At 37.9% G+C, this 26,506-nt stretch overlaps 1 protein-coding gene across 1 annotated transcript in view; it reads left to right on the top strand.

Moving 5' to 3' along the window:
• The window catches only part of LOC138757471 (genetic suppressor element 1-like), a 163,627-nt gene that overhangs the window by 62,554 nt on the left and 74,567 nt on the right, over positions 1 to 26,506 (top strand). The window contains 1 exon segment of the mRNA XM_069924875.1: positions 15,367 to 15,530. Coding sequence (XP_069780976.1) covers positions 15,367 to 15,530 — 164 coding nt within the window.

A 26,506-nucleotide genomic window follows, 5' to 3' on the forward strand; every position in this document is an offset into this window, starting at 1 on the left:
CATTCATAAATCCAAGTGGCACAATCTTAGAGAGGAACAACACAATGCCAAGATTAAATTAACACTAAATCTTCAAGTTATGGTGGTAGTCCATGAATGAGCCCCATATCATATGGAATTTATATTTGAAACATTGATTGCATATCTAATTTTTTCCAAATTTAAACATTTTTATTCAGTCATAAATTCCCGATGTGATAAATGTAAAACAGGAGATGCTTCTTCAATTCATATATTCTGGACTTGCCCTCGCTTAGAAAAATTTTGGAATGAAGCTTTTCAAACATTATCAGAGATTCTCAATTTAAAATTGAAATTTGGCCATTTAATTGCTCTTTTTGGAACATTCCAAGAAGATAATGTGTTACTAACTTCAATTCAACACTGCATTTTGTCCTTTACTTCGTTGATGGCAAATTTTAATCTTCTTTTCTTAAACTTGGAATCCTATCAATCATCTGCCCTAACACCTCCCAAGTTGCACTTCTTCCTATTATCAACATGAGATTTAGACCCCTCATTATTGTTATTGCTACTTGGAAATCCATATCTGCATTCCTGGTCTATTAAAAATATTGGTATTGGCCTGAAGCGTAGACTTCTCACCAACCAGTTTTACAATTGAAATTACATAAAAGCATGTTATTGAATTGTTTATTGTCACAAGTACCTTTATGAATGGAGATGAAAGAAAGGAATGACATCTTAATAGGAATCCTTAATAGGAATCCATCTTAATAGGAATCTACAGCCACTTCTTATAGTGTTACGAGCCTAAAGGACCCCAAAACCCAGCAGCAATAGACATTCACCAAGATGAGTGGCCTTCAAAACAAAAGTTATTTTTAATCAACTTCAAACATGAAAATAGAGCCAAACTTAACTTAACTCTATACTTAACTGACCCAAATTAACCCCCTTCTAATTCTAAGTGCACATGTATGCAATGTGTGTGTAAATTCAAGAAAAATTCTTTGGTTCACAGTTCAATCTCACTTCTCCTTCTTCCAAGTTCTCTGATTGCAGGCAATCACCATACTGTGCACAGAATTTAACATGTATAAAGTTCACCAGGCTTGGTGCTTGAAAGGAAAATGTTTACCACTCAGGAAGTTTCTTGTAGGGTTTGCAGAGAGAGATATTTGTTGCTCTAGGATTTTCACAACTGAGGTTCCACCACTAGTCATCTCAGGGTCTCGCTGATGAAACATGCCCCATCAGGGTCTTCTAGATGGTAATCTCTTTCTTCAAGCTACCACAGAGTTCCATTCCTTCCTCTATTTCAAGAGAAATAACAGACAGATAGCACTTCCACCCATCTACTGCTCTGGAACTTGCTTTCATCAGTTTCAAACAGTTTTCCCTGGATTGCACTTTTCATTTACTTGTCAGTGTCCCACACACTGACTGACTGACTGAGCTGTTAACTCAACTCTCTCTCTTTTCCAACTTCAACTCCAAAGAGAACATGTGATTCATGTCTTGCAAAACCCCCACCTTCTCCAGCAAACAACAGGAGTTCTTTCATCTTCTCAATGTTATCTTAGGTAAACAATCCAGAATTGATCTTTCTGTGAGCACTTTGCAGAAAGGGTACTGATAGACAGCCTGACTCCAGCAAGACAATGGTCAAGCATTTTATGATGTCAGTTCAATTAACACCTACTTGTGAAAGGTGCTTACATTCTCCAGAGATCCTGCAATGTGAATTCTTTAGTCTTTCAAATAAGATCTGTTTTAAAATGTGCATGTATGTAACCTACTCTAAATCTTATAAATTCTCCCCAAATATTAATATTGTTACAATAGATCATGACGTATAATTCCTCACATAGCTTTTATTAACCTATAATAGTTACTTTCCCAAAGTATTTTTCAGAAATGTGATATTTGACATGGAAAAAAAGACCACAAAGTTAAAGTTGATCATGAGTTGATCATTAACTTGGGACAACTAAGATTTTCTCTGGTGGTTTGCTATAAGTTTCAACCAGCTCCTGTCTGCTGAGCCAGTTGACTGTGGAAATCTCCATGATTATCCAGGTCAACTAATTGATTATAACTAGGATGGAGATAGCTGCATTATTTTTCTAATGTTGCGTAAATATGCCTTTGAAGTCTTAACTAAATATCAAATGGCACTGAAGCACAGATGTGCCTATTGTATTTAAGCCTGGGTAGAGGGAGCATCCTATAATCTTACTCACATTTTTGTCTAATGTCTGTTTTTCCCACTGGAATACTTTGAATAGTGGCTTATCTCCAATATTTGTTTGTTCTCTCATCTCTGAATGTTATACCTACAGACATACAGTACAGTAACAGTCCATTTTGGCCCACGAGTCTGTGCCACCCAATTTACCCTCAATTAACCTACACCAACCACCCCCCCCCCCCCCAGCAACATTTCAAACAGAAGGAGGAAACCAGAGCCCACACAGAAACAGGGAGAACATACGAACTCCTTACAGACAGTGCAGGATTCGAGCCTCGATCGCTGGTGCTGTAAAGGCATTGCGCTAACCGCTACACCAACCGTGCTGCCCAATATCAGTGGCCTTCTCGCTTCCATCATGTCGCTTCAATTTCATTCCTTTGTTTCTCTGAATTGCCTGGTACTTATACTACTCAAAATGTCTTTAAAGACTTATTTGGTGAATTTCATAGGATCCTTTTTCTCTTGCATGTGAATAGTAGAGCTGCAGAAATTGGCAAAAACTTTTCATACAATCCCTGCGCACATGCCACTATTTCTGCTTTTTAGATTCATGAACATTGAAGGTAGTATTCGAACAGATGATCCAGTACCTTTCCATGTCAAACTCCCTAACTGGGAATGAAGAGTGAATCAATCCAATGCATCTATGATGTGCTAATGCCAAGGATACTACATCCTCCTTTCCTGTTGAAATGTGGCTTCTCATCTTTCCTCTCATACTCAAATCCTTTTGCACAATAAGTCAATATGCATTGGCCAGGCTAAATTCTTACTGTACCATGTTATTGTTCTCCATTTTATATCTGAATGTGAATGTTGAGTAACCTTTCACCATTGAAATATTCTTCTTTTCTATTTACTTTCTGAAGTGAATAAAGTGGAATTTTTCCAAATTTTACATCTACTTGCCCAGAAAATTTACCTGGATTTCAGCATTCATGCAAGGTTGATGCTAGAAATATATTGTCCTGTTGCGTTCACTCTCTCTCCCTTTCTTTCTGCTTTCTCTCTTTCTCTCTCTATTTTCATCTCTTTCTCATAACAATGTTAAATTCCAACCTAGTAAGAATACTGACAATGTTTCTGAATGTCGAGAAGATCAGAACCGATCCAATTATTATCAGATCCTAACAAAGGCAAACAAAATTTATTCACTTTTACTTTCCATAATTTCATTGTTATTACATTACAGTCAATAGTCATATGATAGAGAAAAGGCAACCTGCCAACCGTAGTAATCTCATTTACTGGTATTAATTCTATATTCCTCTTTGTTCTGCTCATTCCATGTCAAGATGCTTCTTAAATGCCGTTAGTGTTCCTGCTTCCACCACCTCTCTGGTAGCTTATTTCAGATAACTGCTACCCTTTGTGTGAAATATTTACCCCTTAGATCTCTTTAAAATCTCATTTCTTTCATCTTAAACCAGTTATCATGGGCATAGATCTGGCTGTGTTCTCTATTAGTGCCTTTCATAATTTCATATGCCTCTTTCATATCTCCTCTCAACCTTCCCCTCCCCAGGAAAAACAGGCCCAGTTTGTCCAATCTTTCCTTGTAACTCCTGATAACACAAACTCTCGATTCCAGGCAACATCCTTGGGAATACTTTCCTTGACCTCCAATAGTTGGAACCAGAGGCACTTGCTGCACTTCAAGTGCAGTCTTTCCAATATTACATATAGCTTGATGTCCTAACTCATGTTCTTAGTGCTTTGGCTGATGAAGGCAATTATGCCACCTTCACAATTCCGTGAAATGCAATAGGGAACAGAGGCTGTGATTGTGGTAAACATACTGTTACGGAGTCCAGAGGACCCCAAAACCAGCAGCAATAGACATGCACCATAACACAAAGGGATACTAAAACAAAAGTAGTTTTTAATTATATTTGAACAAGAAAACAGAATTAAACTTTAACTTATTACTATCAACATAATCCCCCCCCCCTCCCATCTAATACTAAGCTCAGGTGTGTGTAATGTGTATTTGAGATTAGAAAAGTTCTTGTACTGTGCACATAAGTTAGCATTAATAAAGTTCACCAGGCTTTGGTGCTTAACAGGCAAATGGTTACCACTCAGGAGGGTTCTGGTTGGTTTTCTGAGAGAGATTCCTTTTGTTCCAGGACATCCGCACCTGATTCCTTTCTAATCAGTCTTGCTGACAAAACTTGCCCCCTTCAGGGTTCTCCAGATGATCCTTGTGGTAGTACACCACCGGCCTACTACAGGGGGCAACCTCTGTACCTGCAGGAGTGTAAGGGGACAGGACAACACTTGGCCAACTGTCAATCAGTCGGCCTGAATGGATCAAGCCCCACCCGGTCGGGTGTCAATCACCCTTCGGGATATAAGCCTGCGCCGGCCTCCTGAGGCCTCACTCAGAGTTGCTGCAGCCACAGCCAGCCTGGCTCTGTGGAAGACTTTGTGGATTAAAGACATGTTTCCGTGATGGCTACCAAATCATAGGCATGGGTACCGATTTGCGCCTCAAGTTCACTATCCTTATTTCTAATACTGTGGGCATTCAGATAAAGTGCCCTTATGCTCTTTGTCCTTTTAATATCTAGTGACTTCTGTAACCTTTTCTTTTGATTTTTCTGCCCACTATTTTTCTTTGTAACTATGGTAGGCCTCATCACCAACAGCAACGATTCACACGACAAAAAAGAGGTGGGAAACCTTGTGATATGGTGTGAGAGTAACAAACAGAGTTTCAATGTGGACAAGGCATAGGAGATTATCGTGGAATTCAGGAAAACCAGGAATGGTGATGAATGCAAATACAGTTTCTTGGCTAACTATGATTCAAAGCACTTTTTTGTAAAATGTGAGGTTTATAAGAGGATTTTTAAACCTTGGATCCCAAATCTAACTCCACAATCCTACTCCAGCATTGAATAAAATCAAGACTGATCTGATTCCATATTCCCATTCAATTGCAGTAATATTTCACCTCCTTGCTCATCATGTTTCCATCTATGATTTTTAAACATCCTAGGGTGGCACAGTTGGCATAGAGATCAGCACAATGCCTTAACAGCATCAGCAATTGGGACCGGGATTCATGTCCTGCGCTGTCTGGTAGGAGTTTGTACGTTTTCCATATGTCTGCGTGGGTTTTCCATAGGGGGACTCCATTTTCCTCCCACCATTCAAAACATACCAGTGATATAGATTAAAGGGGTAGCACAGACTCGTGGGCCGAAATGGCCTGTTCCGTGCAGTAGATCTACATTTTTTAAATTAATTAATATAGTTAAATCCCCTTTATCCAGAATTCGAGCAACCAACAACCTCAAGCAACTGACAAAAAAATTTGAACAAAATAAATATATTTTTTAAATTTACATAAATAAGAATAAATAAACATTTAAATTAAAGTTTAAAATCGTAAAAGTAAATGTTCTCTGAAGTAACACATAAAATGGGAACAAATATTCAGCCAACAGAGGGCCTTGGTCAGGCTTTGCTCGTAGCAGCTGTTTGAATAAAGTTGTGTTTGAATAAAATGGCGTCACCCAAGATGAAGGCCTGGTTGATGTCACTCGCCATAGAGGTGACTCTCTTAAACTGTCTCCTTATCCCTGCTTAGTAAGATCTTTATCTTTTTTAGTATAATTCTAAGCACAGTGTGTGTAATGTGTGTGTAAGTTTAGAAAAGTTCTTTGATTCACAGTCCAATCTCATTTCTCACTCTTCCAAGTTCACTGGTTGCAGGCAATTCTTATTCTGTGCATAGAATTTAACATTTATGAATTTCACCAAGCTTTGATATTTGAAAGGTAAATGGTTACCGCTCAGGAAGGTTCTTGTCGGTTTTCAGAGAGAGATTTGTTGTTCCTGGAACAAGCTGATCCCTTTTAATCAGCCATGTCGGTGTCTTGCTGAAGAAACTTGGCCTATCAGCATTTTCCAGATGATAATCTCTTTATTTCAGGTCACCAAAGAGAGTTCCTTTTTGTTTCTCTTATTTCAAGTGAAATATTAGGCAGCCAGTCCCCTCCTCTTGTATGGGCTTTGACCAGGCTGAACTAAGCACTTACAACCCGTCTTCAAGCTTTCCAGCTTGTCCTGTTCCAGTCCCAGCTGCTGCTGCTGACTGTAAAAACTGCAGAACTGAATTCTCTCTCCTTCTCTTTCTCTCTCAGAGTAAAACCCGTTTTTCTCTCTCTACTTGCAAAACCACATGACCCTCCTAGAACAGCAACCTCCACTCAGACAGATTCTAGCTCCAAATCCAATCCTCCGTTCTTTCATCTGTTGCTTTTCAAAACAACAATCTATTAGTGAAGTCCCTTGGACACTACCTAAAGCTTTTGCAAAGTCTCTTGGAGCTGGCCTGTCTAGCTTTAGCAGAGCTCCAGTATTTTAAATAAGATCTGCTTTGAAGTGTTTGTATGTGACCTACACTAAAAAACCTGCCCCAATTTATCTCCCAAAAACATATCTATATACAATATAAAACACAACGTATTCTGTCACACCATGCTTAAATGTTTTTAAAGAATATGACAAAATAAAGTAAAATGCTTTAAGGTTCATATATTAATGCAAGTGAAGTTTTTTCAGTGTAAGAGCAGAAAAGTATTTTTTATCTTTTAAACTCTTTATTCTTAGTGCAGGTGTATTAATTAGGCATTGTAAGTGAATTTAAAGCAACCAAAAAATTTGCATATCCAGCATCTACCAAAACCCACAGCTGCTGGATTCCGGGATTTTTACTGTCTAATGCTTTCATCATGGATGGCACAGTTGGTGTTGTGGTTTGCACAATGCCTTCACAGCACCACCAATCGGGATCAGGGTTTAAATCCCGTGCAGTCTGTAAAGAATTTGTACATTTTCCTTGATTCTGCGTGGGTTTTCCCCAGGGGTTCTGGTTTTCTCCCACCATTCGAAATGTACCAGGGGTTGTACATTGGGCAGCATGGGCTCATGGGCCAAAATAGCCTTTTAAATTTCTAAATTTGAATTAAAAATTTAAATTCCTTTGAGCTAGAGAGTTCTGAGAATTCATGACTGATTCAGAGAGATTTCTCTTCATCTCTATCTTAAGTGAGAAATCTCTCATTTTCAAACAGTGACCTTAATTCTGGATTGACTTCCAAGAGGAAACATATTCTCCACATCCATCTGTCAAAGACCCATGGATGCTTCAATCTAATCACCATTCACTCTCCAGATCCCCAATGGACAAAAGTGCAATCTGTACAACCTTTCCTCATAAGTACTCCATGCAGTATTCAGATATGGTTTCATCTTTACCCTGGATAAATGAAGCATAACCTCCCTATTTTTGTATGCTATTCTGTTAGCAATAAATAATAACATCCCCACTGTAATTGTGGGAACTTTAAAATGCAATGAAGCTAGGACTGCTGAAAACTAAAAATAATTCCTCACAATATTCTGCAGAATTTTCCTTGTTTAAGATGCCCACAAACTAATACCTTTATTTGTCTCATGTGTGGAGATGGGTATTGGACTCGGGACTGAAGTGTTCTAGTCATTGTCGTTGTAAGCCATATCCCGGTGTGTGTGTATTTGCCTGACCCAGAGAATCATTTGCATATTAAATACCGTGAAAGCTATCAACCTTGAACCTGTTTACTTTACATTTAATTAAGAGATGCCCAAGCAATTTATCTTGACAGTGCTATTCTGTATTCAATTTCAATTTTCTTTATCAAAGAAATTACTACCTGTCTTGTATCAATGCACTGTGGAATAACTAAGATATAATTGCCAAATTTCATTTGGGAAATTTCAAAACAGGGCTTTTCTTTTGATTGTCCTGTGTCATCGCTTCGTACCTCTGGTATTCACTCTTTTGTACCTTTTAGCAATTAATAATTCTTCAACTAGCTGATCCACTCTTTCAGCTGGTTTCTGGCATTTGAAGATGATTTATATTCTTTTCAACAATTTAAGCTGATTCCTTCAACATTGGATCATGGGTCAGACATGAAAAAATAATTTTACCACTGTACCAGTACATTTTACTATCCCTTTGATGCCTGGTGGATGCAGGAAAGGAAGGGGGAAGGGGGAAGTGGGAAGAATCCATTTCCAAACCCAAACTGACAAATGATTCTGAATGTCAATGTTTCCAAATCATGAAAGTCAAGTCAAGTTACATTTATTTGTTGTTCATACCATAGCCATTGCAGTGTACAGTGTAAACGAGATAGCATTTCTCCGGACTGTGGAGCTGGTTATTGACATTGCTAAAGCCACTTTCAGGTGGAATAGCTGGGAGAATGTGGCTCCAGAGCTGGCTGCAGGTGTGTGCGAAGCGATATTCAGGTGGCAGTGCTGACGGCGCTGTTCTGGCACCTGAAAGGTCTGCAGCGGGGAGAGGCAAAGTGGAGCAAACGCCAGCTCCTGTCGACTGTGGCCATAGTCCCACCCGCTTTCAGGTGCCTGGGGGAGCGCTCAGAAGCGGAGAATACACCTACCCGAGGAGGGTTGAGTAAGTACTCCTCAGGTCAGGGTTCTCTGCTTTCAGGTGGCCTCCCAACAGCCACATTTGGGTATTTTAGACGGCTTTAAATTGGGGTATTCTGGCCACCTAAAAGCAGCTTAAATTACGATAGAAACTTTTTTATAAATAACATGGTTTCATCTTGTATTTGTATGTGTGAGTTCTTGGACAACACATGGATGAAAGAAAAGGTTCTTTACTTTAAAGTTGTTGTAAACAGCACCATAAGGCAGGCCATGAGGCTGCAAGTCTCCATTACAGCTCTTGCATACTGTGTGTCTTGTTCTGTGTCAGCCCCTGCTGGCAGCCAAATCTAATCAAACTGTTAGGCATTGCTCTATCATTACATCTCCCTTTCATAAAACAAAAGTAGCTTACTTTTAACTAACATGTTTTCTTTGTATATCTGCAATTTTAACTTTAACACCAAGAACTTACATTTTCATTATTATCAATATTGTTAACATTTTTAAAATTTGTTTTGTGCGTTCACATTTACATACACTTTGCTCAATGAGTCACTTAGGAGGATTTGCATGTCTTGACCATCTCCTGATTGATTTTCCTTGAATCTGAGTTGTTGACTCAAACAATGTCTTCTCAGTTGTGCATTCAGGTTGTTCAATGGTATCCATCTTTCTATCTACTGTTTCTGGTCCCATTTGAAGGTCTCAATGATTTCTTTGCAGAACAGCACCTTTATCTGTATGATCTTGGTTGGACCACGAAGGAAGTTCCCTTCTGAGTCCATTAGTTTGTTTTGTCTTTCAGCCTTACTTGGTCACCAATATGGAGTTCCGGTAGGTTTTTTGTTCCTCTATCAAAGTAATACTTTTGCTTTTATTTCTGTTGTTCTTTGAACTTTCTTACTTTCTCCCCCTCTTTTGTTTTTAGGAGGTTCTCCCGAATGTATAGGTTTGATCTTAGGAGTTGTGCTGGTGACATACCACACTCTAGCGGCATTGTGCGGTATACTAGCATGATCTGGTAGAAGTCTATTCCACTGTCTTTTGTCTTGTTCATCAGTCTTTTCACTGTCTGTATTGATTTTTTTTCCACTAGACCATTGGTCTGTGGAAAATGAGGACTTGACGTGGTGTGAACAAAGTCCTACTCTTTGGCAAATTGTCCGAACTTTAAATTGCAAAACTGGGGTCTATTGTCTGTGAAGACCTGGCTTGCCACACCATGTCTGGAAAATATGGCTTTCATACCTCTTATTACAGCATATGCAGTGGTGGTATTCAGTCTACACACCTCTGGATACAGGGAATAATAGTCTGTGACTACAAGGTGGTCCTTCTCTTGACATTCAAATAGGTCAATGCCTACCTTCTGGTAAGGTCTGCCTGGTTCTGCATGTGGCTTTAGTGGTTCTGCAGGATTACTTGCTTGATATTTCCAGCATATTGTTCAGTTTGACACTTAATTTGTTACATCATTGTTGATTCTTGGCCAGTACATCATCTCTCATTCTCTTTTCTTACACTTTTTGATTCCAAGATGTCCTCCATGGATCCTTTATAGCATCTCTTTTCTCAGACTCTTTGGGATAAGGATTTTGCTTCCTTTGTAGATGATGTCTTCGACCACTGATAGTTCCGTCCTGCAGTTCCAGTACTCTGCAACGTCAGGTGAGCAGTGTTGGGCCATCCATTCAAGATGTTTTTTCTCAGTTGTCTCAGTGTTTCATCTTTGTTTGTCTCTGAATTTATGAGCTCCATTTTTGCATCTGATATGGGCAGTGCACTTGTGATCATGTCCACGAAGGCGTTCATGTTGTCATCCATTTTGGTGTTTGTGGGCTCTCTAATGTAAACCGCTCTAGACAACGTGTCTCCTGTGTACATATGCTTACCCAGAGTGTATGCCACATTCAGTGTATGTGTTGGAGCCTAATCAACATTCTTTGTATTCTAAGTGGACATTCATTTAATGGCTTTTGGAACAATGCAATCAAGGGCTTATGGTCAGTCTCTATACTGATTACTTGTCCTGACACAACTGATGAATTCTTTCACAGGCATATGTGATGCTGAGCAACTCCTTTTCAATTTCAGTGTATCACGTTTCCGTGTCTGTCATTGAGTGTGATGCATACGCATTGGGTTGCCAGACATCATATTTTTGCACCAAGCCCATTATGTGATGCATCTGATAATATCTTGATGGGTCTCGCTGAGTCGTAAAACCTCAGAACTCGTTCCTCTGTGAGCAGTTTCTTTAGTTCACTCCATGACTTTTTCTGCTCATGATTCCACTCCCATTCAATGTTCTTTTCTGTTAGTCTTCTCAATGGAGCCATCTTTTCTGAGAGGTTGGATATGAATTGACCCATATAGTTGATCTTTCCATTTAACCTCTGTACGTCCTTTTTGCATTGTGCCCTTGGCATGTTCCCAATGGCAGACATCTTTCTGGGGTCTGGTCTGATACCCTCACTGCCAATAAAATCTCCTACAAATGTTAGTTCTGTCACCCCGAGCTGGGATTTTTCTCTATCCAGCTTCAGGTTTGTATTCCCTGTTGTTTCCAGCAATTTCCTTAATCTCGCATCATGCTCCATTCTCATGGTTCCTCATACTGTGATGTCATCCATTGAGGTATCAACTCCATCCAGCTGCTCATAGATCATTTGGATAGTTTTGTGATACATTTCAGGAGCTGAGGCAATTCCGAATGGTCACCTTAGGAATCTGTATCTGCCAAATGGACTATTGAACGTGCAAAGTCTTGAACTTGCTTCATCCAGTTTCAACTACCAAAATCCTGATGATGAATCTAATTTGCTGAAAAACTTTGCATTTGCAAACTGTGACATGATTTCTTCATGTGTTGGAAGCTTAAAGTGTTCTCTCTTTATTGCTCTGTTCAGATCTCTTGGATCCAGGCAAATTCTAAGCTTTCCATTCTTTTTGTCCACAACCACGTGTGAACTCGCCCACTCCATTGGTTCATCTATCTTCTGAATCACGTTCAGGCTTTCCATCCTGTCCAACTCTGCTTTTAGTTGCTTTTGAAGTGCAAATGGAACATCTGCATGGATGTATTATCGGTGGCACACGTTTATCATTGTACTCCTTCATGAGTTCAACTCTCCTTCGCTTTCCACAACGAGGACTCTTTTTACCAGATTCATTTTCTCACAGGCTGTTAAACCTAGTATGGCTTGTACATCCTTTGGTACCACAATGAATGCTAGCATGTGCTCTTTGTCCTTGTGTTTTACTTTGACTCCTTGCACTGGTGTATCGATTCTTGAATATCCTGTCACCAGCACTTTTGTTCCATACATCTTTAGTCTCGGTTTAATCTTCTTAAAATCAGTCTCTGACATTACATTAATTTGTGCTCCAGTATCCAATTTAACTGAAATGTATATGTCATTCACTTTTAATTTCAACTTCCAGTCTCTGTTTTCTATATTGTTTTCAGTCACAACATCTACATGGAACCTTGCTTTGTTGCACTTGGTTCCCGCAGCAACTGGCATAATAGTTGCTTTTGTGTCACATATAGCATGTTTTACCATATGCTGGACACTTTTTTGGTAGGTGTTGTGTACTGCATAAATTACATGGCTTTTAATTGTCCCTTTCATTTTTGTTCGCTGGCCACGCCTCTATTTCCATTTTGGCATGCTTTTTGTTAAACGATTTATGTCTGTTCTTGCTAACTGCATCCACGTTGCAGCTAGTTTCACTGAACAGCTCTGTTGCCTGCGTTTTTACAGTTACTGCAGCTCTACAGAATGTTATGCCTTTTCCAGGTCTAGATCTTGCTCTCTTAGCAGTCTTTCACTTAGTCTATTATCTGGAATACCACACAAGTCTGTATTTTATCAGCGCGTCAGTCAGTCCACCAAATTCACGTTTTGCTTCTGTTTCTCAATTCAGTCACATACTGATCAATACTTTCTTCCATTTTCTCTGCACATGTGAAAATATGTGCCTCTCAAATGTCACATTAGATTTAGGTATGCAGTGTGCCTCAAACTGTTCCATTATTTTTTTTCCAGTTTCATTTTGTCTTTTTTAGCAGCAAATATGAAGTTATTATACATCTCCAAGGGGCTTTAAGACCCACGACATGTAAGAAAACTGATGCTTTCACTTTATCTCTTTTCTTGTCAGCTCAGACTTTCGCTAAATACAATCCAAAATGCTGTTTAAATCTGTTCCAATTTTCAGCCACATTACCTGTCAGCTGAAGTTTTACTGGTGGATGTAATCCTTCCATTCGTATCTTTATTAGCTTTCCTTCAATGATCAGTTGCTGACTTTAGATTTTACCTTTTAAAGTATTTCCTTCTAATTTCCTTCATCTCACTTCTGAAACCATGTTTCATCTTGTATTCATATATGTGAGTTCTTAGACAACAAATGGATGAAGGAAAAAGTTCTTTACTTTAAAGTTGTTGTAAACAGCACCATGAGGCAGGCAATGAGGCTGCAAGTCTCCATTACAGCTCTTGCATACCGTGTGTCTTGTTCTGTGTCAGCCCCTGGCAGATAAGTCTAATCAAACTGTAAGGCATTGCTAGTTGCATTGCAACCATGATCTCGATCATTAAAAACATATCACATAAATATCATGTTACATAGTATTGCCTTGTGTCCCCAGAGTTCAGAAGCCTCACTTCTTGAGGGAAAAAACTATTTCAAAATCTGGTAGTGAGAGCCCGAACACTTTGGTCAGGAGGGAAAATAGATTGCGGGAGGGGTGTGTGGAGTCCTTCACAATGTTTATGGCTTTCCACAAATGACAGCCGTTATAAATGTCTATCATGGCAGGGGGAGAGACCCCAATAATCCCCTCAGCAATCTTTAATATCCACTCCTGGGACTTGCATTCTGTGACGGTGTAGTTCCTGAACTGCAATTACATAGGATGCATAAAATTAGAATGAGACAATCAAATTACATGTAATTAGGAACAGGTGGCACAGTTGGCATAGCAGTTGGCACAATGCCTTTACAGCACCAGCGATCAGGTCCTGGGTTCGAATCCCACGCTGTCTGTAAGGAGTTCATAGGTTCTCCCTGTGTCTGCGTGGATTTTCCATGGTTTCCTCCCACCATTCAAAAATGTACTGGGGTTTGTATGTTAATCCGGTGTAAATTGAGCAGCATGGAATCGTGGACCAAAAGGGCCTGTTACCATGCTATATGTCAAAAAAATTCAAATACTTACATAAGAGGTTTTAAAAGCCAATATGCTTCTTCAAGAAAATTTCCTTCGGCTCTGTGCAATACTGCTGATTTCATCGCAATGAAAAAAATATTAGAAGAGAGCAGTAAAGTACATGGTCTGTCATCTCCTCAGCTACCCAAACCCAGGGTTCTATGCACATGGCAGGTACAAAACTGGCAAAACTAGTAAACCAGTCAGAAGTTTGCCCTTTTTAGAATCCTTGGTGCCAAGCTCATTGGGTAGCTCCCTGCCTGTTAAAGAGTGGAGATGCAGTGTTCATGCCGAGGATGGCGGTGGAGCATTCGTAAATTTCACCAATTACTGGAATCTCTGGGGAAAATCCAGATAGTCCAAATTATGTGTTTATTTTTTTGGTATTTGTAACAAACTTTGTCACTTACTGAATAAAAATGTATTTATATGTATATATTGCATGTGACTGTTGTGACAAAGCAGAAGAATCAGTTAGCACAATGGATCAGAAGTTAGTGGAATGATTTATCAGGATTTCTCAGGAATACTATGCAGATAAACAAATACATGATTGAAAAGATGCAGCCTATAAGGACAGCAGAGAGTAAAGAAAAACAAAATGTATTTTGTTAGCTTTGCAGTTTAAGAACGAGCAAGCACTTAAGTTGGCAACTCTTCATCAAAAATTACTTGATATGCCAACAAATATTTTGGTTTGATTTTTCATATATGTTGCCAATTGATCCTCAACATAGTTAGAAATATTTTCTCTAAACACAACTGCAGATGGTCTTGCCCATTCTTCAATGAACTCAAACTTTCCCTCAAGAGATTGAAGGCTTTCATTAATGCTCCTGTGTGTCCTTGCTGCTGAGTAAACGAGACAGTATTTGTTGTGGTATGTGGGTAAGCCAAAATTTCATAAATCCAATTTAATAAATTACTTCACTCAAAAATCAGTCAGAGCAGTGCTGGGAGAATGTGGGTTTAGTGTGGCTGTTTAATTTATTCTGCCTTCCCTCATTCAGTCACTTCCTTCAAAATAGCTGTGTGTAAATAGTATAGATATGGAATCCATTTACAGCGTTTTCGTCTGATAAAAAAGTTTTTTGTGGTGACAAATGTGGGATTGAACTTAATTCATTGCAACACACATTGTTAAAGTGTACGTGCACTCATCTGCTCTTTTTGTACAGGGCACAGAGCATTACTGAATATGTGTGATTCCCTTTAATGTCATTTTTCTCAGCTGCAAATGACACAGAATTGGCTCCCTGGAGTGTAAAGGGAACTTGGACCCAAAGAGAGGCCAGCTGCAGCAGGACTGCTAATGGAGAGAAAGATTCATTAAAAAAGCAGCAGCGAGCATAATATGTTAATGAGTATTTTTCCATTACCTCTCCAATCACACTGTATTGTTTAATTTTATGTGAAGTAACATATTCTTCTAAGGATTTTGACAACTAACTATAGTTATATTCTCTCTCCTTAGCCCTCAGACACCACCCTGAGATCCAGAAGTTGTGATCACCCACTTTCGACAGAGTCTTTTTTAAAAAAAGATAAGCCATCAGTGCCCACACATGCTGCTCCCTCACATCCAGCTTTCTGTCTATCCAGTCACCCCATCCAAGAATCACCCTATTCAACCATCAAGTAAGTCAATAATCAACAAACTACTGTTAGCATGCAGAGAAATTTCAGTCCCTTAATCTCAGTACAAGTCTCACAATGTCTGAAATTTGTTAAAAGTAGTAAATAGAAGATAATTCTTTCCCCTCAATTTGGGCTTATTCCCTCTATGACTCATTTTAATATTGTATCTGTGTGTCTTTGTGTGTCTTTGGCTTGGCTTCGCGGACGAAGATTTATGGAGGGGGTAAAAAGTCCACGTCAGCTGCAGGCTCGTTTGTGGCTGACAAGTCCGATGCGGGACAGGCAGACACGGTTGCAGCGGTTGCAGGGGAAAATTGGTTGGTTGGGGTTGGGTGTTGGGTTTTTCCTCCTTTGCCTTTTGTCTGTTTAATTGTTACTATTTTGAAATGTATCCAGGTCAGTACAGTAATTATTGCTGATTTATTTGTGAAAATTCATGTTGCTTTTGCACTTCATGAGCATACCAATCTTATAAATTTTAAATTGTGTCATTCCCACCTCCCTCCTCCTCCAGGACTCTCAATGTGTACTGCAATTTTCCTTATTGATACAGAACTGTTCTTGGCCTTCCATTGTGCTTTTTTCTTTCTCTCTAATCTGTGCAAGATATGGAGATAGGAGTTCAAAGAACATTTTCATGCCAACTTTTCCTCAACTTATGACAATGTTTCACCGTGACCACTTTATTCTGAGATCTGTCACAGGAAATGATTACCAAGTTGACAGAGGAGAAGAGTCAAGGATGGGGCTAGGTCATATCATTGCTCATTTTCCATAACCATTAACTATTAATTTGAACAAAAATCTGTGTCTAACCATTTTGAATTTACTCAGTCTTTTAGCCTCCACAAACCCCTGCAGTCGAGAATTACAGTTCTTGACACTCTCAGAAAAGAAGGCCTTCGTTATCTCTGGGTGTCTTCTTAATTTGAGATGATGCTACTGACTCTTAGATGTTCATATGAAAAGAAATATCTTTTCCGCACCTATCTTGTAAAGTCCCCTTAGAATTTTATGTTACCCCCACATGGCACTTTGATAATGATTATATAATCGATCTCTTGATTGAGATCAAAGGACGCCATGGTTAGCAATAGTATTACAGTGCCAGTGACATGTGTTTGAATCCCGCGCTGATTGTAAGGAGTTTGTACATTATACTCATGTCTGCATGAGCTTCCTCCGGGTGCTCTGGTTTCCTTCCCTTCAAAACATATGGGGACTGTAGGTTAATTGGGATATTTGGGGCCAGAACAGGCTTGTGGGCCAGAAGAGCCTGTTACCATTCTGTATGTCTAAATAAGGCCCAAGATACCAAGGATATTGTTGAGGGTGTATCATTACTCATTGACCTCTATCCACCACTACTTGTTAAGTTAAGATGTACAGTGCCCTTCATAAGGTTTGGGACTAAGGCACATTCTTCCTTTATATGCCCCTGTGCTCTACAGTTTTAAAATTTTAATAAAACAAATCACATGTAATTAAGGTTGTACATTTCAGATTTTATTCTAGGATATTTGTTTACATTTTGGTATGACCATGTAGAAATTACAGCATTTTTGCATAGTTTCTTCATGTCAGGGCACCATAATGTTTGGGACATTTGGCTTCACAGATGTTTGTGAGTACTCAGGTATGTTTAATTGCGTCATTGGTGCAGGTATAAGAAAGCTCGGCTAGCTTCTAAACTTTTCATCACCTTTGAAGTCAGTAGTTACCATTTTCAACACGAGGACCAGAGTTGTGATAATGAAAGGCAAAGAAGCCATTATGTTTAACTTCTAAAACTTTTTCCAAAAGTTAAACTTCCGTTAGATCTAATATTGTTTTTATTAGGATATATTAAGACGATGACTCTAAGATTAAAATTGATTATGTATCAGCTTTGGCTGTTTCTAAGAAATGTTTGGCTATTACTTGGAAATCTGATTTAGTTTTAGGAATGCAAACATAGCATACTGAAATGAAATCTTCTATCCCTCTTGAAAAGCTAACATATAATTCGAAGGATAAATATCATTTTTTGTAAAAGTATGGAGTCCATATTTAAAAATTCTTGGTTTGAAGATTTGAACTCTCAATCCATTCTGGGTGCGGCATCTTGGTTTCACAGCCGAATAGTTTAATTATATATAATTGATGATCTCCTTCGTTCTTTCTTAGTGGGTAGACATAGGTGGAGGAGGGTGGGTACTAGTGGGGAGGGAGAGGGAGGTTGTTTTTTTTTTGTTTTTAGCCATATATATTTTCTGAATATTAATTTATTATAATTGATGTTATTATGGTTTTAAAATTTTTAAATAAAATATTTTTTTTAAAGCCATTATGAGGTTGAAAAACAAGAATAAAACAGTAAGAAACATCACCTAATCCTTAGGATTACCAAAATCAACTGTTTGGAGCATCATTAAGAAGAAAGAGCGTATTGGTGAGCTCAGTAATTGGAAAGGGACTGGTATTCCAAGGAAGACTCCACTGCTGATGACCGAAGAAATCTCATCATAATGAAGAAAAATCCCCAACCTTATATCCGACAGATCGGAAACACTCTTCAGGAGGCAGGTGTGGATGTGTCTATGACTACTGTCCATTTGTGATTACTGAGCTCACCAGTACACTCTTTCTTCTTGACTATGTTCCAAGCTGTTGATTTTTGTAATCCTAACGTTTGGGAGATGTCTCTTCCTGTTTTATCCTTGTTTATCAGCCTCAGTGGCTTCTTTGACTTTAATTGACACAACTCTGGTCCTCATGTTGAAAAATGACAACTACAGACTCCAAAAGTTTAGAAGCAAACCGAGCTCTTATACCTGCACCAATGAAGCAATTAAACATACCTGAGTACCCACAAACAAATGTCCCAAACATTATGGTGCCCTGATGTGAGGGGACTATGTATATAAAGTGTTCTAATTTCTACATGGTCACTACATGGTCAAACCAAAATGTGTACAAATAACCTTGAATAAAATCTGGAATGTGCACTTTAATTCCATGTGAATTGTTTGATTACAAATTTAAAACTCAGTAGAACAGGGTAAATAAAGGAAAAAAGTGTCTTTATCTCAAACATTTTGCAGGGCAATATATCTCTACTGAGAGCCTTGCTATTGATTAGCAAAAATATGCAGTACTAATTACCCAGTAATATAAAAATACCAAGCTACTCATGAAACACAAATTCACTTTCAATTATACACATTGCATTCTGGGAATTAGGATGCACAACACATGATTTTTCCACCACTGGTTGTTCTGGGGTCCTAAGCCTAAATTAGGCATATTCATTGCTAATGTTAAAGCTCACACAACATCATAGAATTTTTCAAACTTTTATTTTCCTAATCATAGTAGCATTGGAATATCAATGCAGACCAATTAACAACTCAGTGTAGTGAACTTTAATGATTGTTTTGTGGAGTTGTGGTAATTAATTTCTCTGCCTTTTAATCAGAGTTTCAAATACCAACTGTTCTTTTATCAGTTAATCACCTACCTGTACATCCAGATGATTTTTGAACTTCACATTAGTAGTGTGACATTTCATCTGTACATAATGGAAATTCAGGCTTGGCTTGTTTGTAGTTTTCAAAATTTAAGCAGCCAGAATATCGTGGTCAGAATTTGTAATGCCACGATCCCAGCTGGTGTAATTTCCTGCCAGTTCCTTAATCCCTATATGCTATAGAGAGTAGCAAAATTCTGACCCACAAATGCTTGACACGAACTGAAAGTGTATTGTTGATCATTTGGAAGAATTATAGATTCAATAATGAAGTGTGTAATTAAAGGATACATACACGAGGGTGAATGATGAATCATTTAGAAATTAGTAATGCTAATCAAATGTCCAACAAAACTTAAACCTCCTAAATGAGGGGTTTAGTAAATGAAAATAATTGTTATAACTATCAATTAAGAATGTTGCATTTATTTTTAGTTCATGTCTGAATTCTGATTAAAAGCAGCTTTCATTTTGAGAATTAATTCAGATGAATGGTGCAGTGCTGCCATTGGTGCGGACCCACTGAGAGCAGGGAGCGGAGACCCAGCACTCCCACGGAATCCAGCCATCCAGTCTAACTGCCGTCAGCTCTGTACCGACTTTAAACAGCCTGTTAATGGAGACAACGGTGGTTTCATTTAACGTCCTGCGTCCAAGATGGCGGTGCCTATGATTGACAGCAGCCACAAGGGGTTTCAGACTCCGGAGAAGTGGAGGACCGGTGCAGGACACCAGAATACAGGAAGACCACCCCTCTCCCCCCAATCTGAGAAGGAGAAGCAGAGGAAATGACTCATGAGATGGTGATCATGGCGGCAGACTCTGCAGATGAAGGAGTACCACACAGGCGGCAGGCTTGAGGCGAGGACCAATGGAAGCTGCAGGTTGCTGGAGGAAGGCTGGAAACTGGCTAGGAGGAACCAGGTGTCAGAACTGGAATGCTAGAGGGTGCCGAAGATACTGAAAGGGTCATAATCATGCTGAAGGTTTGAAGCTCAGGTTGCCAATGGTTTGGATTGAACTCTGGGTGGATGCGGAGGCTGCAGAAGCGCTGGAGGCGAATCCACAGACACCCAGTGACTCTGGTTTGTGGGGAGGGGAGGGTGGGGTGAATCTCCTGCTTCTCTTTCTCTGACTGTAAGAGGCACTTCAGGAAATGTCTGCTGGAAGAGGAGTCACGTGATGGAGTAGTGGCCTGACAGTGAACTCCAGCCCTCTCCAGAAAAGTCGGGAAAAACAAAGGAAAACACAAAGGCACAGAAATAAAAGTTAAAGAAAAGTGAGTATAAAGGTGGAAAGAAGATGGCGACAAAAAAAGAAAAATCAAAATCAACGGTAAGAAGAGAGGAAGAGAAGACAACGGAGGAAGAAGGAGAAGGCCTTACCTGTCCGAAGAGGCCCGCTGTGGAGAGAGAAGCCCGCTTCCTCAGGTCGGTAGAAATAGGACTACAAAAATGGCTCGCAGAGCCGAGTAAAAGTGCGCAACCGCGCATGAAAAAAAACACACCGACGGGAGGGGGGACCAGCTGGGGAGTCGATCTCCACAGCCGGCAACGACAGCTGCAGAACACCTGCAGCAAGAAGAGACCACAGAAGACAATGAAAACAAGAAAGAAGAGAAGAAAAGGGCAACAAAGAAACAACAGATGGCCAACCCAGAGGAAGAAGAAGAGGAAGAATACAGTGAAATAGAGGAAGGGAAAGGCAAGGTAAAGGATATACTTTCTCTTGTTAGAGGATACATGGAGTCATTTAAACAATGGCAAACACAGGAATTTAATGATTTAAGAAGAAGAATAAACAACACAGAAGAGAAAGTGAATAAAATAGATAAGACCTTAACAGAAATGGGAAAGAAAATGGACAAGATGGAAGAGCGGGCAGTAGCAGCAGAAATGGAGGTAGAAGACTTAAAAAAGAAATTGGAGGAATCTAATAAAAAAACTAAAGAGACACAAGAACTACTAGCTCAAAAAATAGATATAATGGAAAATTATAACAGAAGAAATAACATAAAGATAGTGGGCCTTAAGGAAGATGAAGAAGGCAAGAATATGAGGGAGTTTATAAAAGAGTGGATCCCTAAGACCCTAGGATGTCCAGAACTACAGCAAGAAATGGAAATAGAAAGGGCACATAGAGCATTGGCCTCTAAACCACAACCACAACAAAAACCAAGATCTATTTTAGTAAAATTCCTAAGATATACTACAAGAGAAAAGGTACTGGAGAAGACAATGGAAAAAGTAAGAGAGGGCAACAAACCACTGGAGTATAAAGGGCAAAAAATCTTCATTTATCCAGATATAAGTTTTGAACACCTAAAGAAGAGAAAAGAGTTCAATACAGCAAAGGCGATTTTATGGAAGAAAGGGTATAAATTTACACTGAAGGATCCAGCGGTATTGAAAATATTTATTCCAGGACAACAAAACAGACTATTCTCGGACACAGAAGAAGCACGAAAATTTGCAGAACAATTACAAAAACAGACTGAGGGATGAAGACGGGTAATGAGAGTAAAAATGATCACGATTGATATGTATGTGGCTAAAGAGGTATAAGAGTGAATAGATAAAATGTGCATACGTGAAGGTATCTGTACTTAGAGGAAAATATAGATAGTATAGACAAGAATTAATAAGGGAAGGTAATGGAATAGAGAGAATAAGGAGGGAATTAAAAGAGTGACCTTTGTTACATATGAAAAGTGAAATCTTTTCTGGGGAGGACTGTGTGGGGAGAAATAGCAGTCACTGCAAAATCAGTTGACGCTTGCGAGTGAATTCGCAAACCCAAATGGAGAGGGGAGATGTGGTTGTCCGACAAGGGATAAAGGACAACTCAGGAGGGGAAGGGGAGATTGGGGATAAAGAAGATATAAATAGGAGAATAAAGAAAATGTTGGATGTTGTAGGAATGTTGTCTTATAAAGAGTTGAAAATAAGAAAACAGAAATGGAAAAGGAGGAAAGGTAATGATGGAAAAACGGAAGGAGAAGATAAACAAAGTATAAAATGGCTACGCTGAACTATATGAATTTAAATATTAATGGAATACATAACCAAATTAAAAGGAAGAAACTACTAAATTTACTGAAAAAGGAAAAAATTGATATAGCATTTGTCCAAGAAACACACTTAACTGAATTGGAGCACAAGAAATTAAAGAGAGATTGGGTAGGACATGTAACAGCAGCATCGTATAATTCAAAAGCAAGAGGAGTGGCTATATTAATTAGTAAAAATGTGCCATTTAAAATAGAAGAGGAATTAATAGATCCAGCAGGGAGATATGTTATGATAAAATGTCAGATATATTCGGAGTTTTGGAATCTACTTAATGTATATTCACCTAACGAAGAAGATCAAAAGTTTATGCAAGATATCTTTTTGAAGGTAGCTAATACGCAAGGGAACATACTAATAGGAGGGGATTTCAACCTGAATTTGGATCCAAATATGGAAAAAACGGGGAAAAAAATTAACAGGAAGAACAAAGTAACCAAATTTATAATTAAATCAATGCAAGAAATGAAACTTTTGGATATATGGAGGAAACAAAACCCAAAAGAAAAGGAATACTCATACTACTTGGCTAGACATAAAACATACTCAAGAATAGACCTATTTTTGTTATCAGCTAGTATGCAGGATAGAGTAAGAAAAACAGAATATAAAGCGAGAATACTATCGGACCATTCACCCTTAATATTGACAGTAAAGCTAGAGGACATCCCTCCAAGAATGTATAGATGGAGATTAAACCCCATGCTACTTAAAAGACAGGATTTTAGAGAATTTATTGAAAAACAATTAAAAATGTATTTTGAAGTAAATACGGAATCAGTGGAAGATAAGTTTATACTATGGGACGCAATGAAAGCATTCATTAGAGGACAAATAATAAGCTATGTAACCAAGATGAAGAAGGACTATAATCAGGAAACAGAGCAGTTGGAAAGGGAAATAGTAAACATAGAAAAAAAATTAGCAATGAAGGAAGATACAACTAAAAGAAGAGAATTGGCGGATAAAAAAATAAAATATGAAACATTACAAACATATAAGGTAGAGAAGAATATAATGAAGACAAAACAGAAATATTATGAACTAGGGGAAAAAAACGCACAAAATCCTAGCATGGCAGCTTAAGACAGAACAAGCTAAGAAAATGGTATTGGCATCAAGGAAAAAAGACAAACAAATTACATATAATCCAAAAGAAATTAAGGAAAACTTTAGAGAATTCTATGAACAATTATACCGAACAGAAAACGAAGGGAATGAAGGGAAAATAGATGAATTTTTGACTAAAATTGAACTACCAAAACTACAAATAGAGGAACAAAATAAATTAACAGAACCATTTGGAATAGTAGAAATACAAGAGATAATAAAAAAATTACCAAATAATAAGACACCAGGAGAGGATGGATTTCCAATAGAATTCTACAAAACATTTAAAGACTTATTAATACCGCCCCTCCTGGATGTAATCAACCAGATTGATGAAACACAAAGCTTACCAGATTCATGTAAAACAGCAATAATTACAGTAATACTAAAGCAAGGGAAAGATCCACTCTTACCAGCATCATATAGACCAATATCTTTGTTAAACACAGACTATAAGATAATAGCTAAACTATTAGCAAACAGATTAGCAGAACAGGTACCGAAAATGGTAAATTTAGACCAAACTGGATTTATCAAAAAAAGACGCACAACAGACAATATTTGTAAATTTATTAACTTAATTCATGCAGTAGAAAGAAATAAAGCACCTGCAGTAGCAGTTGCTTTAGACGCAGAGAAGGCCTTCGACAGAGTAGAATGGAATTATTTGTTCAAAGTATTGCAAAAATTCAGTTTACCGGAGAAGTATATTAATTGGATTAAAGCATTATATAAGGGACCGTTAGCGAAAGTGACAGTAAATGGACATGTATCAAAGCAATTTAACTTAAGCAGGTCAACGCGGCAGGGATGCCCACTATCACCTTTATTGTTTGCGCTAGCTATAGAACCACTAGCAGAATTGATAAGAATAGATAATAATATAAAAGGAATAAAAATAAAAGACAGGGAATATAAAATCAGTCTATTTGCGGATGATGTTATAGTGTACTTAACAGAACCAGAACTATCAATAAAAGAATTATATAAGAAATTGAAGGAATATGGAGAAGTGTCGGGTTACAAGATAAACGTAAATAAAAGTGAAGCAATGCCTATGAATAATGCGGATTTCTCAAAATTTAAGAAGGAATCTCCATTCAGATGGCAAATGTAGGCAATAAGATACTTAGGTGTACAAATAAAGAAAAATCTAGGCCAATTATATAAACTCAATTATAATCCAGTAATGAAAAAATTACAGGACGATTTAGAGCATTGGAAAGATCTACCACTAACACTGATAGGAAGGATAAACTGTATTAAAATGAACATTTTTCCAAGGATATTATACTTATTTCAGGCACTGCCAATACAACTGACAGAAAAATTCTTCAAAGAGTTAAAGAAAATAATAAGGAAATTTTTATGGAGGGGGGGGAAACCGAGGATAGCACTAGATAAATTGACAGAATGGTATAAACAAGGAGGCTTACAATTGCCAAACTTTAAAAATTATTATAGAGCCGCACAATTAAGATACCTATCAGATTTTTATCAAACAAGGGAAAAACCAGACTGGACGAGATTAGAATTAGATAAAATAGGGGAAAAGATACCTGAACACATATTATATAAATGGGACGAAAAATTGGTACAACATAGAACTTCTCCAGTATTACATCATCTCCTCAATATTTGGAAGAAGATCCATGTAGAAAGAAATAAAACAAATTATCAATTACCAAAACTAATATTGATGCAAAATAAGGAACTCCCTTTTATAATAGACAACCTTTCCTTTAGAGAATGGGAAAAAAAAGGGATTAAAAGAATAGAAAATTGTTTTTCAGGAAGTAGTTTCTTATCCTTTGAACAAATGAGAGATAAGTACAATATAACTGGAGATACAGCGCTGGCATATTACCAACTGAGATCCTACTTGAAGGATAAATTAGGAAGCAATCTGAGTTTACCAGAGGGAAGTAACCTTGAATATGTGATTACAGATACAATGTTAATCAAAAGATTTATAACAAATATGTATATTAAACTGCAAGAAAAGGAGAATGAGGAAACAAATGGTAAAACTAAACAAAAATGGGAACAAGATTTAAATATAAAGATAAAAAAGGAAACATGGGAGAAATTATGTTCTGGAATGATGAGAAATACAAGAAATACGAGGCTACGTATGATACAATATAATTGGTTACACAGACTATACATTACACCGCAAAAGTTAAATAAATGGGACCCAACAATATCTGATAGATGTTTTCGATGTAAAAAAGAAATGGGAACAACAATTCATGCAATCTGGACATGTGAGAGAGTAGAAAAATTTTGGGATGATCTCAATCAGATATTAAATAAAATAACAGAAAACAATATACCAAAGAATCCAGAGATCTTTCTCCTAAGTAACATAAAAAACAAAGAATTTGGAATTGATTTGGAGGATGCACAAAAAAGATTTGTTAAGATAGCCCTAGCCGTAGCAAAAAAATGTATTATGTCAACCTGGAAATTGGAAGATAATTTGAAAATACAACAATGGTATATAGAAATGAATAAATGTATTCAATTAGAAAAAATAACATATAGTTTAAGAAATAATATTGAAATATTCAAACAAGTATGGGAGCCTTACATTAAATACAATAGCGAAAACCTACCGGGGACAAACATTACCTAAGTTGATGGAAGGAAAAGGAAAGAAAAGAATGGACTCTGTAGAATTTCTGATGTATTTTTGTTGAATGACAACATTGTCTGACTGAATTAATGCAACCTAGATTGTATACCTAAAATGGATGAGGGGGGGTGGGGGGGTGGCTTGGGAGGAGGGGGGGGGGGGGTGGGAGAAAAAGTCACTGTAAATGTGTGAAAAAGAAAAAGTATATATCATGGCTATTGTGATTTATGGTGTGAAAAATAAAAAAATTTAAAAAAAAGGAAATGTCTGCTGAAGGTGAATCTGCCTACCTTACGGCAGACAAAAGACAATTTCATGTAATAGGACATTTTTTTATTGTATGACAATAAATTGAATCTTGAATCATTTACATTTGTTCAGACCATTCCAGCCACAATCCTTCTGGAGTATCTTTTGGAATAATGGAGTTCATGACTACAATAGGTTCATATTTTTCATAATTATTCAAAGCTTGAAAAGTCTCATTAATTCAGTGGTTACTGGTAGATGAATGGACATTTTCTTTAAGAGACTGCCACTGCAAATTCTGTTTTAGATATTCTTCCTGCAAAAAAAGAATAATCACAAATTTGCCCACATTATTCTGGAAATTAATCTGTTCAACCCCATGGTTTGCTGCAGGGGATCATCT

Source organism: Narcine bancroftii, chromosome 1 (genome assembly GCF_036971445.1).
Source record: "Narcine bancroftii isolate sNarBan1 chromosome 1, sNarBan1.hap1, whole genome shotgun sequence".
Taxonomy (NCBI): domain Eukaryota; kingdom Metazoa; phylum Chordata; class Chondrichthyes; order Torpediniformes; family Narcinidae; genus Narcine; species Narcine bancroftii.